The sequence below is a fragment of the Monopterus albus genome, unplaced genomic scaffold, assembly GCF_001952655.1.
Source record: "Monopterus albus unplaced genomic scaffold, M_albus_1.0 scaffold69.1, whole genome shotgun sequence".
Taxonomy (NCBI): Eukaryota; Metazoa; Chordata; class Actinopteri; order Synbranchiformes; family Synbranchidae; genus Monopterus; species Monopterus albus.
Window position 1 is genome coordinate 3,879,019 of NW_018127949.1, and position 17,234 is coordinate 3,896,252.

General features: G+C 40.3%; 2 protein-coding genes across 3 annotated transcripts in view; one reads left to right on the forward strand and one right to left on the reverse strand.

Annotated features, from left to right (window-relative positions):
* Positions 1 to 6,539, reverse strand: part of insyn2a (inhibitory synaptic factor 2A) — a 32,244-nt gene extending 25,705 nt beyond the window's left edge. For both annotated transcript variants that reach the window (XR_002275337.1, XM_020605164.1), the window contains exon 1: positions 6,124 to 6,539. The gene's annotated coding sequence lies outside the window, so the exon portion shown is untranslated. The remainder of the gene's footprint in view (positions 1 to 6,123) is intronic.
* Positions 1 to 17,234, forward strand: part of dock1 (dedicator of cytokinesis 1) — a 182,771-nt gene that overhangs the window by 104,983 nt on the left and 60,554 nt on the right. Inside the window, 1 exon segment of the mRNA XM_020605212.1 lies at positions 16,243 to 16,344. Within this exon segment, the coding sequence (XP_020460868.1) occupies positions 16,243 to 16,344 (102 nt within the window).

The window sequence follows — 17,234 nt, forward strand, 5'->3', positions numbered from 1 at the left end:
TGGATAGAAAACCTACCAGTCATCGATAGGGCTATTGCAGTATGGCCAATGATCGTGATGTATGTGGATGCAGTAACACAGAAAAAACTTCCAAATCCAAGATCATCATCCTATGACTCCCTTGCAGAGGCACGGAATGATCCTTTTATAATGGCCAAGTTTCATTTCTTCATGGCTGTCTCCAGAACCTTCTCCACTTTTCTGACTAAATATCCGACAGATGAGCCTGTGTTGCCATTCATTAGCAAAGAACTGGTCATGCTCATGAAGGTAATAACATCCTATTGACCCTTCTATTTGAATTTATTGTCATTAAGACATGTTATTTACATTGACATAATACATGTGTGTTCTCAGAGTTTGCTAAAAAGGTTCATCAAGGAAGAAATCCTTAATGACATCACTGCACTGCAGATGGTCAGACTGGACACAACTAACACAAAAGCAAGAAAACGATCCAAAGAATGTGGACATTGGCTTAGGAGCAGAAGCAGTTATAAAGGTATTGTGTCAAATAGCAAATAACAGTTATGATAGAGGAATTTGCATAAAACATAAGTCAGTTTCACTGTCTGTTTCCAACCCTTCCTGTTAGGAACTCCAGAGTAGCAGCAGAGTAGGTGAGCTCAGTGTGTTGGAGTTTAGAAAGGACTGCATGGACTGTTTGACTAACATCATCCAGAAAATGCAAGATAAGAGCCCACTGAAGTACACGGTTGTGAGGCAGGTGGCATGTTTGGACCCAGCAAACATGTTCTCAGACCCTAATTTGTGCCAGGAAAGAATGAAGCGACTTGTACATAGGTTTCTGCAAGACCACCAGCTGCCAGGAGGCATCTCTGCTGGTATTTAAGTTTTTAGAAATCTAGGGAAATGTACATGGTCACATTTATCTGAAGCTTGCTTTCACACAATTTAGTAGCAATTGGTTTTTCGTTTTTTTCCATGATGTTAATTGTGTTGTTTTGTCTTAATCTGTTTTACAACAGGTGATGTAATTGTCCAGTTTGGAAACTTTCTGTCTCTGGAGGTAAAATCTGAGTCATTGTCTTTGTTCCAACCCATGAAGACAAGGCTGGATGTTTTCCTGCATGGTCTCCTGTCAGTCTTACCCTGAACTCTGGACTTTCTGCAAGAAACTACTGCTCCTCTCCCATGGCCAAGCAACAGTGAAGAGGGGTTTTTCTGTGAACAAGGAGGTAGAGGCTGATAATATGCAGGAGGACACAGTTGATGCTCAGAGGATGATATGTGACTATTTTCCTGCTTTGGGGGGGGGGCAAGGGGGCAGGAGAGCAATGCATAAAGAGAAAAGCTGCAGAAGACCTCCTTGAGCAGCTCAAAAAGAGGAAGATGGTACTAGCTGAGGTGGCAAACAGCCTTGAAAAAGAAGCAGACAAACTGGCAGAGCAAGCTGAGGGTAAATCAGGTTCACTCATGGCCCAGCTAATCACCAAGTCAAATGTTCTGAGGAAGCGATTCAAAGAAAAGAATGAAATATTCTTATTAAATACCTTGTTCATTACATAGTTGAATGTGCTGACAACAAAATCACACAGAAATTATCAATGGAAATCAAATTTAGCAACCCATGGAGGTCTGGATCTGGAGTGACACCCAAAATTAAAGTGGAAAACAACACTACAGGCTGATCCAACTTTGATGTAATGTCCTCAAAACAAGTCAAAATGAGGTTCAGTAGTGTGTGTGGCATCCACGTGCCCGTATTCATTGGCAGCTTGGTCTTAAATTTCATATAAGTTGGTCTTAAAAAGGTCTTAAAAAGTCTTAAATTTATTTTGTTAAACTCTGTAGACACCCTGAGGTCATTTGGCTGTGGGTTTTGTTTTGGTTTTTTATATTCTGCCTGTGTTGCAGCATGTGAGTAAGCCTGGGTGCAGGGGGTGATGCGAGGGTATAGTATAATGATTGACTTTACAGGTCAGCGTTGAGGGATAACAGCAGTGCAGTGCATTAGGGCGACAGCAAACGCAGCAAGTCCTCTATCAGTTAGTGGTAGCTTAGTGCCGTAAGATGGAATAGCACTGGAAATCACTGGATTGTCTTTCTAGTAATTGTAGCTCAGTCAACATGGGCCACTGCTCTGTTGCCAAGCACCATTTTAAAGATTTGGCTCACAGTCACCATGTACTATAGTGCTATAAAAATGGCTAAATGACACCAGGAACATATCATTTGTTGAAATGTTCTAATTCTAAACATGTTTTACCCCGTCTCGTTTTAATCCTAGTTACAATCAGATTTAGATCCAGGATCTAGTAATGAATATTTACTTAGACATGGTGTTTGTTCTGATGTCATGGGTCTGATACTGTGACTGGATTAATGTAGATTTACTGTTAATCCACAGCACCCAGAATATGCTAGGTTTCTACCATAAGCACAGCATTTACTGTATTGAAAATCCATGTGTGCATTACATATCTCATTACATTTTTGTACTTTTATTGTGTCCATGTGTGCACTTTATTCAAGCTAACGTTTTCTCATTTGGCCTCACAAAGCTTTCAGTGTAATCAGTGATTTGTTTTTTGTTTTTGTTTTTTTGCACCCCTACTGTTTATGAAGCTAGAAATTACTACCATGAAACAACACAGTATGGAATATGGCAGTCTGCTGCAGTTTTTCATGGGGCGTATTATTATTTTTACTCAATTTATCCCTGCTTGCGCTTGTTTTCGTTATTTTTGTTACTCGCTATGGTTAGTTGTTTTAGTGTGCAATGCCTGCACCCACATGGGTTCCTGAGAACTCGAATTTTCAAGAAGCCCTAAAGTCCATATGTCAGTGAAGATGAAAACATAGATGGAGATCAGACCTCAGGAATAGATATATGCTGCAGAGGCTGCCTGTTCTAACCTGAATGCATCAGATCCCTCTCTCCTTTCCTGCAGAACCTACTGTATCTCTCTTCATCCTGTTAACTCCTTTTTTGTTCTTTTGCTCTCACTTTGTTCCCCTTTGTTGCTTTCTCTCCATGTCTGTCTTCTACTCCTCTGTCTTTGCCTCCTAGACGCACTGTGGTTTCAAAGTTGATGGGTAACTAGAGAACTCCCCTAATGCTCTCAGATTCCTACTACTCGTTCCTAACCAAGAAGTATACACACAACCACGCACACAAAGTTTGGAAAAGAAGAAGAAAGGGTTAGGGAGAATGTAGTGTTTTCACTGTGCTTGGATGGGGCAGAACTGAATGTGTGTCAAGCAGACAGAGATATAAATGAAAAGGGAAGATGAAGCCATGGAGAAAGATCCGTGGACAAGAGCAGGAGGAGACCAGGGAAGAGATAGACAGCAAAAGCCACCCTGTCTTGTAGGTAAGATATATCATGTTGGCTCAAGTGAATCTCATAAAAGCAATATAGTGGAGGGGGAGGTTTAAAAAAAACAGCTTAACTGTGGACAAGAGGTTGTAATTTTAGGATTTTCTATTTTTAAGTGTTTAGTAAAGACTTTGCTCAGGATGCAGGGCTCTTCACTGACATGTCAAAGCAGATCGCTTGGCCTTCACCACTAACAATAAAGATCCTTCAGATGTTTAATCTAATGTTTACATTTATTCTCATGTTTCTGAACGACAGAGAGCACAGTTTGAATTCACATTAGTACAGCTGGCCTCTGACCTCTACCTCCTGAGATCAGTATTCTCCATCAGTTCTTACACACTCTTGTGTGTAAGAACTTGAAGCATGCAATTAGGTGATTCACATATTTATTTGACAACATAATTAATTTATTGCCATTTGTGAGGAAAATGCAAAACATTTGTGCATTTCAGTAGGTCAAATGTAAGAATTTATGGGGTTTCGATTTGTTTTATATACATGAAAATTGAAATTTGTTTGTGGACTGTTGGTTGGAACAAAACAAGTTGTCTTGGGCTCTGGGAAACTGAGTCAGGCATTTCGCACTATGTTATATCAAAAAACAATAAACAGATGAATTTTTAATGATAAGTGTAATGAATTAATTGCAGCCCTAATAGTAATAAACAATTGGTATACTGTATAGATGCACAGACTCCACTTTTTCTCAGCTTCTGTTCTTCTGCCTCTGGGCCTGCCGAAGCCCCAGTTGACTGGGCCCCTACTGCAAAGCAGTGGAGGGCACATGCTTTACACACACGTACGCTAGCACACAGTGGCAACACCCAGGTGGGATCAGGTGCAAAACACTCAACACATGTACAAAGTTACTTACACACACCTTCTCTTTACAACAGATGCACGCGATTCACCTCAGCTGCGTGGCGTTGTTGTGGTGCTCCCAGGGAAAAAAATCTGACTCTTAATGAATAATCCTATTAGCACATGAAAGGTAACATCTGGCTTGCTCCAAAAGCAGTCGTTCTTTTATAAGAGACCAATTTGTTTTCTGGATGAATGAGTACTCCTCCCAGTGAGCCGGGCCAGGGGAGGCGAGTGCACGCTTCACCACTCGTTTGGAAAACCTGTGCCCTCACTCACTGCTCCTCACCTTCACATTGTCTGCTATATTTGTTTGTTTTAGGGCAAGCAGGTGTGTTGCAGAAGAAAAAGACTGACAACAATGCAATTTGTACAGGCCAACTCTATAACATGCCTCCGTGCCAGATCTCTCTGTTGTGTGCACAACATCTCTCTGCTTACAGGCTTTGTTTGTAGTTGTGTTCTGCCTTTCCATCCTCATGTACCTCTCTGCATTTGGAATGAGTGAATGCTGGGATGCTTTGTGTGTGCTGTGTCTGTCTTTCACTTCTTTCTCCCTGGAACATTACTGCTGAAGACTCATATCACTGACTCCTAAAATTAAGCATGAGGGTTGAAGAAACGCAGGCAGTGATGAATGAAGGGGAAGTGATAGTGTCGTTATTGTTTCCTGAACAACATCCTACCTTTATTACTACCCTGTCATTTTGTACAATTGTATTAATATTATATAAATAAGTCTGACAGCAGGTATTTACTTTATAATACCCTTGAATTATAAAGAAACAAAAAATTCAATACCCTCTCTTGTCTTACCCTCTCTATTATTTGTCATAGACAATCTTTTTCTCCAGCTCCATATCTCTTTCTCTCCCTTCATCTATCTTCATCTGTTTCCCTCAGCTTTCTTCTCAGTGTCAGTGGAAAGTGAAATAGAGCAGAGGGGAGATTGTATCAGAGCATTGATGTGAGATAGGGTTGAAGAGGAGACAGAGAGAAGGATAGCAGGTTTGTGGGGATGAGTGGGAGTGACGTGCATTTTGTGTGGCAACTGAAGGACAGTTGAGATGTGTGAGTACCAGGCAACATAACACGCGTGCACACACACCTGCACAGATCCTCGTGTTCCAGTAGTGTCTAAGGAGATGCTGAGTTCAGCCAGTCCATTAATCTAGATTAGTCTTTAGTTAAGGTCCTTCATCAGATGCAACCAGCTGTCTAATTTCCACTGCTCATTACTTATTCCTCTGTGCTGCAGGCTACCCACCTTCAAAAAACTGCTGCCCCCATACATGGGATAAAAGCTTCCTGGCGCAATCCTGCAATTTTTCTTTTGGTTTAGATATCAGTGTGTTTTATGTAATGCTCACTCAGCTGAAAAACTGACAGGAAATGCAGCATCATGCAAGCCCTTGTACGCAAGCATTGTTTTAGCTGTGTGTGCTCAGCCAGTCAGGTTAAATCTGCACCATAATTTTTCAGACACAGAAAACTGATCTGCCAGATATGATAAATGTCAGTTAGTGGCGGCGACGAGTCTTTTCCCCTTGTATTTAACTGAGCAAAAAAAAACAAAACATTTTTTCACGTTTAAAGTTTTTGAAACTGACTGAATTGTGTCTTAAAGTCATCACTAGCACATTCCACAGCTGCTGCCTGAAATCCCCCTTAGCCGGTTCACCCCAGCAGAGGCAGCTAAGCATAAAATCAAGGAGATTTATCTCCTTTCATCTGCCACACATATTTGATATTTGATCAGCTGACTGAAAGGGAACATTTTCAGTGAAAACATTCCCTATGGCTTATCCCAAGCTCAGTCCCATAGAGCGAGCAGATCCCACAGACTTTCTCTCTTGCAGTTGCAGTCTGAGGGGTGAAACAGAGGAGAGGACAAGAGCAGAGAGGAGAAACTCACCTCAGACTGTGAATTACTGATGTAAAGGATGCGATAGCTGAGATCCTTGGTTGTGCCCATGCATGCCCGTTTCCTTAGTGGATTAGAGGCGAGCTGGAAGAGGAGGCTATGCCATGGCAGAAGTTAAGAGGACAGGCAGGCAGCGGCACACAGAGCAGCAGCGGTAGTAGTTCGAGTAGTTGTTGCACATCGACGTCCTCTGATCCAGTGGCGTGAGGTTCCTCTCAGCCCCAGTCAGTCAACACTACCCCTCTCTTTTCCTCCTCGCCTCCCGCGTCAGCACTCACTCACTCACTCACTCACTCACGCATACACATACACTCACACACACGCAGGCACACTGTGGCTCAACTCTGGACGCCTCAGCAACAGAGCCCACGCAGGCAGAATATCCCCATCATGCTGCTGCAGTTCTCCTCTGGCTTTCTCCTTTTTTCTACGTGTATGCAACTGAGTGTGTGAAGAGAGAGAGAGAAAGAAAGAGAGAGACAGCGAGATTAAGTGAGAGGGGGAGGGAGAATGGGAGAGAGAGAGAGAGAGAGAGAGAGTAGAGGGAGGAAGAAAGGTTGCACTGGAGAAAGTCCAGCTCTAGTTTTGGCTACATCCGGCAGGTTCATATAGCATCCCTTTATCTCATCATCAGCTAAAGCTGTTTTGTCATCGACTTTAATTCCATGGAGATAAAATGCACATCAAAACTTGCTTTACTTATTTTGTCAGGAACAGAAAGAATAAATCCAAAATTTGAACAGATCTATTCATGGTACACTTTTGCTCACAGTCCTGCAGCCCGACGTGCAACAGATGTGCTTACGATACTCGCCAGTCTGCACACACCCGTGTCTTTAATCCTTTGTCTGTTACATGACGTCTCCATAGAGTGACGCTTGTCGTGTGTTGTCAACCTTGAGAATATGATTACAAGTCCATTCACCTTCTGTCGTCGCAATTTCCCTGAGCCCTCACAGCTCGTTCTCTGTGTGGGAAGGAGATTCCATCTGCTTGTCCTCCCTCTCAAGAGCTTGTTTGCCTGATCTCCTCGCAGCTTTTTATCCATCTGTCATTCCCTGCTTAATAGTTAACACTGTTTGTGCAGGAGAAGATCTATTTTTCATGTAGGCACATTTTCTTTTTAGCCTTAATTGGATTTGTAGCATACCATTGTAGTGTTTAATGGTCAGTCCAGGAATGGAGGGAAATAACAGTCTCTAAAACCTTGATCATATAAAAGAGGAGCTGTACTGTATATGTCTCTCTGGGTGCTTTGAGAGCCATATTGTAGCTTGCCCTCACGCTCTCACAGGGAAACCCCTAGTTCTGCTTTAAGCCTCAGGTACCATGGTAATGAGCTGCAGCTCTCCAGACGGCGGCTGCTGCTGCTGTGTGTGGCCGGATATATGAACTAATGCTTTATACTGACCAGTCAAATGACACACAGCCAACCATAACACATATAGTAAACATAATTCACATGTCAGAGCCTTGTGATGAGGATTTTACTGTTGAGGATTTATGTACTGTAAATTAATCGAGGGGGAGTTAACTGGCACTTTGAGTGAAAATAAAATACATTCACCAGATTTAAGGTCTTGTGCTTTTAGTATTGTCTGAGTGCAAATGCATATTTTATAATCTAACATGAAAATCGACTTATCCATTTGTAGCTGTTTTGTTTCATTTAGTCACTTATAGGGATTTTATCTTTATTTATATACTAAGAGCAATTTTTATCACAGTTATGTTGTTTCTCATAGGTTTATTTCCCTATAGGTATTTCTTTCACTGTTGAATTTTTTTTTTTTTTTTTACTTCATTATTATTATTATTGTTATTGTTATTGGTCATTGAAGTCTTGCTTCATCAGTAAATGTTCAGTAATTTAACCCTGGATATGAAGTTAAACATTTTACAGCAAGCACACCAGTATGATCAAACTGTTTTTGGTTAGATGATGGAATCTTTTCCATGAACTGTATCATATTGAGTTTACAGTAAATGATGATGGGATAAGTCAGACATCTACCATATCTTTGTGTAAATCTTTTCTGGGAAAAGGGATGGTTTCAAAATGTATGTCGTCTTTTTTGTGACCAAAATTGTCAGGTTTTGAAATTCTGCAAAGAAAACACACCTGAAATCGTGTTTTGTGTCTAAATGATGAAATGGAACCCATTCAACTTAGGTTTTTTTCAGCTTCAAGATTTAGTAAAGGCATGTTCCACAAATGCCAAATTCATCACATTAAACTATTTGGAAATTGCATGTAAAATGGGCATCTGGAATTCTTTTTTTTTTAAAGTCTGAAATGCTATATCTTGGACAAGGCACTGGGAAATAACACAGAAAACTCGATGCTTGAAGGAAAACCTGCCAGCTTTGTGAAGTGCGCAATTAAGTTGCAGTCAGCAGGACAGCTGGTCCAGCTGTGGAAGAAAGCTCTAAAAGATTTTTAGAGAAGGAAAGGGGGGCTCTGACTGAATTACAGCTGAGAGTCAGGTTCACTTGATACCTCAATCCATGAGAGCTCCTTTCCATGTTCATTACTCTCTCACTGCATTACAGTTCCCTCAGCTGAGCCTCTTATGACGAGTGTGAGTGAATGTTTTGTTATTCTTTGTTTGCCTCGTGTCGCTTCTGCACAACGTGACATAAAATACCCCTGTTTCCTAACTGACTGACTATTCAAGTTGCTGAACACCCCACTCAAACAATTCTGTTTTATGAGACTGGCTTCTTGTTTTAGAATGACTGTTTCACAGCATGGTTATTGCTCAGACAGACAATGACAAACTACAGGTCTGACATAGGAGAAAAGCTGAATAATGCTTGACAAGATTTGAACGTAGCTCTTCTGATGTCTGCTGTATGTGGGGTTGGAGTAGATTGTGCTGTTTTCTTTTATTGGAATCTGCTCAACAATCTGCTTGTCCAAGCAAACAGTTTCTTAGATATATAAAGCAGTGGCAGTGGACAAGTCACTGGATTGACTATATTCTCCTATTGATTTCATTACCTTGAAGTCAAGCCCTCAGGGAAATCCAAACTGGATGTCCCCCAGAAAGTGTGGCATACACAGTGCTGTGGCCAAATGAAGATCAGTATGATCTCAGTTTTCTTGCTGGGCTTGTTTGGATTATACATAGAGAACAGTAGATTTCTGGATTATGAGTCCACAGGTGTTGTTTTTCACTTTGTCAGTTATGTTTTTGTTGTACCTGCTTTAATGTGGTGTTTGCATTTGTGCTTTAGAAAAAAGATGAATATACCGTCACTATCAGAGTGGCAAAAAGTAAGTGGCTAAAGTATAAAAGTTGCCATTTTGAAGAGAAATGATGTGAAAATAACAAACAAGCAACAACAAAAAAAAAACTAATTTCATCTTAAGTGGGAAGCAGTAATGAAATGCAGTGATGAATTAGTGGTGACTGAGCCATTATGTGATCATCCTCACAAACACGTTGCCATGGTATTCGTTTTTATTTTGTAGAGATTTGGGTACATACCCCGAGAGCTGCCACTGATTTGATGGCACAGGAGGCTTCTTCTCGGTGTCGCCTCTCACACTTGTTCTTAATTCATACTGCTGTCACACTCGCATCACACCTCAAATTAGCATAAAATGTGTTAGCATTACATACAGTAGTGATATAGAAAATTGTCTTTTCATTATATTTCTCTATTCTAGATTTCCCTTGGTTTTCATTGTTCTAGTTTTGTGAATGTGATATTTCGAAAACTGAAGTGATGTCCCATCCATCAAATGAACAGATTAGTCTAAACTGTTCTGCGCTTCTGATATTACCCATTGAACATTTTCAGCTTTCACTTTAGTAGCCTCGCTGTGACCACTCAAGTTCATACCCTGTCCTCAGAGATCTTGAGAGCAGTCATCCACAGAGCACATTAAAGTGTTGAGTGCCATATCTGTATGAAACCAAATTACTAGATGGGTTAGACAAGAGCTGTCAATTTATTGTAGCTTACATCTGACAGCAATGAGGACAGAAGGGGAAGGTTTTTTTGTGTGTGTGACAGTGTGTTTGTTTGCGTGTATTTTAGCAGACAGACTGATATGATCTGTTTGCTGTGCAGCAGCACTACACCAGCAAGTCGCAGAGTGCGAAGCAAAGCTGAAAATGTACCTGGCAGATACACCGGTGCAAATCTGTCCCCATCCTCAGCAGTCTTATGTTCTTTTTGTCAACCGTGCGTACAAACCTGGCTCTGAGAAATTTTCCGAAGCATGGAGGAGGTTAAAACAACTTTAGTGAAGTAAAGCTCATCACAAATATGCTTGTAATTCAAGTTATTGGAGGGGGATATTATGTCAAAATTAGATTTTAGTAAAGGTTAAAGTTCCTAGAAATAAACATCGGGGTTCCTGTGGTTTGTTTAAAGCAAATTTATTATGTCTACCTCTTCTTATTTTCCCAGAAATGTTAAAATGGTCAGATTTCCCTGTTCTGCCTGAGGCCAAGTGACCATTGAGAACTAAATTGAAGTGTAGACTGTCTGAAACCACGATACTTAAAGCTGGTTTTGACCTTTACTAACGAGCAGTCTGAGCTGTCTAGATTGCATGTACACCAATGGCTTCAAGATGTGACAACACATTATCGACCTCCACAATCCTCTTTATGCTTCAGTCCATCCATGCAGTCCGCCACACTGACCAGGCAGTTACAGTTCCATCCATTTCCTTTCCAGCGAATGATGTATTGTTGGCACTGGACACAGTTTTCTTCTGAAAGAAACTGGCCTTTGTTCCTTAGGGTTTCCTGTATAGGTTCAGGTGTCTGTTCAAGGAAATATACTGCTTTGATGTATGAGAGTGTGAGAGTGCTTCCTCAAGCTTGTCTAAGCTGGATGGTGTCTGAATGAATGGCATAACGGGTCACTTTCATGGATGGCTGCCCAGGTTTTCCACGGTTATTATTTGTCCTTATGTATTCTGAAGTGTTTATCTGCACGCCACAATGCATTATACCAAATGCTGCTGAAGAAGAAAGTGATGTGTGAATGGTTTCAGCTGGCATTTAACAGGTCTTCCACTCGCTTCCACCGGCTGACCCGACTGCCTGCCACCCTATTGGCCCGATGCTGGAGTCAAGTGGGCTCGCTGCTGAATCCTGCAGCAGTGGACAAATACCTTACATTTGTCAGCTCTGCCTCCTTTGACAAGCCAGTGTGAAAAGTGCTCAAGTGCTGCTGCCTTCCCAGTTTCTCTGTTCTCTCATCAGCGCTGTGTGCGTGATAGTGGTGTGCAGAGAAAAAGGAGGTGGACAGATGGCTTTACCCCTCGGCTACAGAAGTAATAAGATACAATACACTAGTGAAAAAAGCAAAGACACTGGAGTGCATCTTTGCCAGGAGAGTCAAAAGTAAAAATCTAGTTTAAAAATCACACTCTGCTGAAACTGGTGTTTTTTTTGGAGTCAAGATAACTGTATTACAAGAGAGAAAGGAAAAGAAAATCTAAGGCACACTGAATCTTGAAATGTAAAGATAAAGTCTTTAACATACTGTAACATGGCTATCAACAACACGTTTCAGCTACAAGCCTTCACTATAGAGTGAAGAACAACAATGCATTTAATTCTATTGTTTTTATTAGTAATAGATCTGTGTATATCAACTTGATTTATTCCTGACAAGAGCACAACATAATATATATTAAATGAATATGTTTTGTATTGTACAAACATAACAGTAAAAGCAGAATTTGTCCTTGGTCATTTTAAAGCTGGCTGATCCGTGACTACTTTAATATGCATTTTTCTTTTTTTTTATATTTATGTTTCATTCTCCATTGTTTTCCTTGTCTGGGACTGGAGAGGATATTTCACCTTTATATTTGAGCTCTGCTCAGATAATCACTGCAGTGGAAATTTTTAAATCTCATCTCTATCAGTGCTGACAATGACAATTCACCAATGAGCTTTTATTATGTGGTGTTGTCGTACCTATACTCCTTTATTCAGTGCTTCTTGTTTTCTCATAAGTATTTTTTTCCTTATGACTTAGCAGTGCAAAGCACTTGTGTTTGCATAGGAGGAGAGTCTTGGTGCTGCTCAGATTAAATGTGCCCATGTGAGGTTTTCTGTGTGCTCGTGTAATTTCTAAAATAATGAGCCAGCCAGGTCATATTGCATCAGGCCTGAAGCTAACAGAGAGCAAGAGGGAGCCATTTCAATCCTAGTTGGCCTTAATCTCCCTTCCTCATCTTTCTTTCTGCTCCTGTGCCAGTTTTTTCCTCCAGATGTGGGATGATGCTCAGCCTGTGAATCCCCAGAGATCAGACAGCTATCTCCCCACTGGCATAATTAAAGGGGACGCATTGCTTACGGGGTAACCCTTCACTACTACAACAAGCATCAATTTTTACTTCTCCACTGTCAAGTGATAAAGTTAAATGAATTATCATATAGATGCAAGCCTACAAAACAGCACATGATGGATCTGGCCCTCCCCTCTAATCACCACTCTTTCATTTCCCCTAAGATTCTGCCTCGTCTGAACTGAAGATGGATATGGAGACAGGTTTTCAGAAATCTGCAGCTTCTGGATACTATGATACATATCAATTGTAAACTTTCTCTTTATTGTTGTTTAGCTTGAGAACACAATTGGTGACTTCCATGATCATCTTCATTTTTGCAGTATCTTGTTATGCAGGTGCTTTATCATTTCCAGCGGAAGCTCAGTGATTAATCTCATAAATCTGTTTTTCTTTTTTATTATTTTTTTCTTGCTGTCTCGCACTCTTTTCTGTTGCAGTTCCCTCCATGATAAACACAGTAAAGTACCTTGCCCTTATAAATTTTCAAATTTCAGACACTTATTAATCATCGTCATTTAGCCTTTTTTCACCGTAATTTATAAGTTGGTCATGTCAGGTGCAAAGGGGCACTGGGTTATGAGAGGTTTAGTAAAAAGCAATGTGCCTGCTTAGCACACTGCAATGTTGTCTGGGCATGAATCTGCTTTGATGTGCTGCCATTAAGGCTTTTAAAGTGCAGTTGATTTGATTTAGGTAACAATATGACTTTTACTTTGGTGCTACCCTCTGGCCAAGATCGAATAATAGTTGTTTATCCATTTTTCATCCATTCATCAATTTTGTTTCTAGTGTGTAGTGAACATTATGGCCTCACAGTGGTGGTAGCAGTTTTGTTGACTTCAGTTTGTTTAATGGGTAGAGGGTTGCTTTCTCTGTCTGTTAGCAGGATGTTCATCACTAATAAAAGAACTTCTTTCATATTAGTGGTTTAATTTAAACTCATTCCGACTTCATTTTAGAATGCAAACAAGTCCCGACATGCATGAGGCAGCAAATACACAAACTTAAAGGAACCTTGTGAACCCAAAGTAATAAAAGGAGCTGTGCTTGGATTTCTTAACCTTTCATAGTATTTTGTTTCTTGTCTTTATTACTTTTTCTGCTTTGTGTTTTAGTTGTTTTTGATGGGCAGACAATTGAAGTAGTATTTTCTGTTTCTCCCTCCTCTACTATCGCCACTCTTGGCAGCTCCTCAGTGTACCACACTCCTCCATCGCCTACATCAAAATCAGAATTGATAGGCCCTCTTGTGACTAGGGAGGGAGAGATCTTTTTTCCTTTCCCAAATTCTCTTGTTCTTAACCTTCTTTGTTTGATTTCCTTCAATCCTTTTTCTTTCTTTAAAAAAAAGTTGTCATGGTAACGGTGCCAGGTTTATCCTAGCGATAAAAGTAAAGAGATACACCATGAGAGTACAGGCTGGCCTTTGAGTCCTTCTAGTTCATTCCAAACACCACTGGTCACTGATAGACCTGTGAAGTCAGCCGTGTGACAGGGATAGGCTATTATACCTCACTATTTAGCTTCCATAAAATTAGAGCTGTAGACCTGGAAGAATCATACCTGAACTCTAGCATATGCTGTCATGCACCACATCTCTATCCCACGCATTTGCCTTAACAGCTGGTGTAGCATGTGTTCTTGTACCACATTTAGATTTGGATTGCTGCACAGTGAATCTAAATACTTTTCTGGGAGAGAATCTGTTTCAGTGTGTCCTACTGTGAAACTACATCCAGCTGGGAATATGGTAGCTGGATCCCTTTCCTGTATTTAATTTGCCATCAGGATTTGCCACCTAATCCTAGGGCTACCCAGCAGCAGTTACATTAGAAGCTTAAGATTCATTCATGAGCAAAACATAACAAGAATTAAATCAATAGTAACATTGATGTACTTCTGCTTGTGCTGTTGTCAGTCTTGATTGAAAGTTGAGAGTCAGCTTAAGGGGTTTATGCTACTGTATGCAGCACTGGAGCCTTATGGCAAATCTCATACTGAGGATTACAACATGTAAAGTTTTCTCTGAAGGCTCTTTATCTTGGGGATTCATTCACAGCTGAAGAGATAGAGTGAACAAGTGAAGGATAGCCTCCAGCTGCTGTAGCCTCTCTAGTCTGTGCAGCGAGGCAAACTCCTGCAATGGGCGCCAATGACTTCTATAGACTGATGGTCATCTTATTGTTAGTGTTGAGGTGGTAAGCATCACCACCATGGACGTTAGTAATAAGGATAATAGTAATTAACTTTTGTTTACAAGCTATAATATGACAGCACAAGAATAACCATGAGCACATCAGAAAGAGGTGGTTCAGGTGGGGTAAGAGTGTGGGGTAGTGGTTTGCTGTGCTGTGTTTTGGTGCGTTGGGCCCAATTACAGCTCAGTGAGAGGTTCTCGAGTCAGAGTGTCTCATGAGGATTAAGTACCATGAAGCAACCAAGCTATATCTATTGCATGAGGGCTTCACTTCACAGTCTCCTTATTTCATGAGGTACAGCAGGTCCCATCCAGATCAGAGTCCTAACCTTTGGTTGTTCAAGTGATTAGCTTCAGCATCAAAGTTATTCTGTTTTACAGATGATATGGATAAAAAAAAAAAGGTGTCTTAAAGCTAACTTTTTTGCATCCACCTGTATGAAGTCTGCTGTTAATCGAACATCGAACTACATCACTTAAGATGATGTGAGGCATCAATTTTGGTCATCTTTTTTGGGTCCTATATTTTTATTCCCTTTGACTTATCAGTTTTTCATAGGTTTTCTGCTTTTGTTACCTCTGTTGGTTAAAGATTTATGTCGTTAATGATATAAAAGGTCAGTCTCAACCCAGCAATATGAATCCTACTTCAGCAGTTTTCGATTAGGAGATGGTCCCCTGTATTGTGTCTGAAGCTTAACGCTTATCGTCCTATCAGATGATAAGCGTTAATAGACTTATTAATCAGGGATTTTATGCATTTTATGACAAAGCAGTTTTAATTACTTTCTCATCTTTGGTGCATTTCTTTCATCACCTATGGTAAAATTGTGTTGGAACAGCAATGAAGGAATATTTAAATGACAATGTTTTCTTCATGTTCTTACTCTTCAGAAACATTTTTACAAATTCTGCAACTTTTATTTTGATTTATTTTTGATAACTTTTTGCCTGGGTAATGACAACCTGATGAATACACTTAAAAAATCATCAGTTTAACATCAGAGTTTTTTTTTTTTTACTTTTCTGTTGTTCTTGTATGAGTTTTTTTTGCACCTGATTGTCACGATTCATATGTTTAAATCCTTTCTCACACAATCTGTCAACCTTCAAAGATACAGATGTTATCCTCACACACTGAAATATACCCATACATTTTCAGTTCCTCTCCCAGTCCTTTCCTTGTCCATACACATCACTGGCACGACGACACTTGACTGGCAGCTGCAGCCTCTTTCCACCCAGTCCACACATTTGCCTTATTTTATCTGCTCTCTGCAGCACACGTACAGCATGCTAACTAAAGCCAGGATAGTGCACTGCAAAGTAACAACAGCTTTTTAGGGACATCACAGGCATAATAATCAGCAGAGACAAGGAGCTGGGGAGTGGAGGGCAGCAGGTTAATAAGATCAGCCACTGAGTGAGGGCGCCTACCTTTTCAAACATGGGAGGCATGCCTGCTTTAGTACTGAGATCCAATCAACTCAGCTAGTCAGTATCCATCAAAATCACAGGCACAGTCTTCAGCCTTCAATTTGAACTTGATTTGGTATTGAAGGCACTGCTTTCTCTTTTCCAGGGGAGCTTCGTGGCCTGCATGACTGCCACACTGAGGCAGATGGACGACTATCATTATGCTCATCTGATCAGCACCTTTGGCAAGATAAGGAGTGATGTGGTGGTGAGTACACCTTACACCTGATCCAGGAGACACTCCAAGCTATATTGTCGTGTAATAACCACAAATGCAGCCTCTTAGTTCAGTATCATTTTGCTCTGTCTGTTCTATTTGTTAGAAAAATGTTGTCCCTCCACAATAGAGTGTGAAATTGAATTTCTGTTATTTCTTGCTTTTGGGCTACTACATGTACGGCACGCTCTTGATGATAGTAATTCCTAAGGGAAGCAGATGACTCATGGCAGCCAACAAGTTGTGGAGGAGGATTGATTCGCATTGATTTTATGGATTTCAGCTCTGAATGATTCCTGCCTCTGACTGGTGCTTCTTTTATATGAGTCTACCCTGACAAGTGGAAAAATCCACTGTTTGCTTTTGACAACTTTGAGCTTTATTGGAGGGAAAATAATCTAATTTATATTACAGGTAAAGCTTGAGAAAATCCAAGTAAGCAGAGATTTTGCAGCACATACTCTTTTAGGTGTTATTCAATGAATAAACGCATGAGAATTTAGAGAATTAGCGAGATTGCTTATTTGTACTTATGGTTGAGTGAGCTTGCATATGCTGGCTTTCTGTTCACTCTAAAAAACAATATTTTCATCTGAATTCATTTATTAAATTTACATTTTTATAGTAGAGATGTGCCAATTGCAATTTTCTTGGCTGATTCTGATTTTAATTTTTAAGTCTGAATTAAAAACTGACCACACAAACATTTTTGTACCTCTTCTTTAATGAAAATTAAATTATAATAAAAATAAAACATTGTAACCTTTTAAACAAGTTTTACATCTCCTTATATATATATATATACAGTGGTGTGAAAAAGTATTTGCCCCCTTACTGATTTCTTATCTTTTTGCATGTTTGTCACACTGTAATGTTTCAGA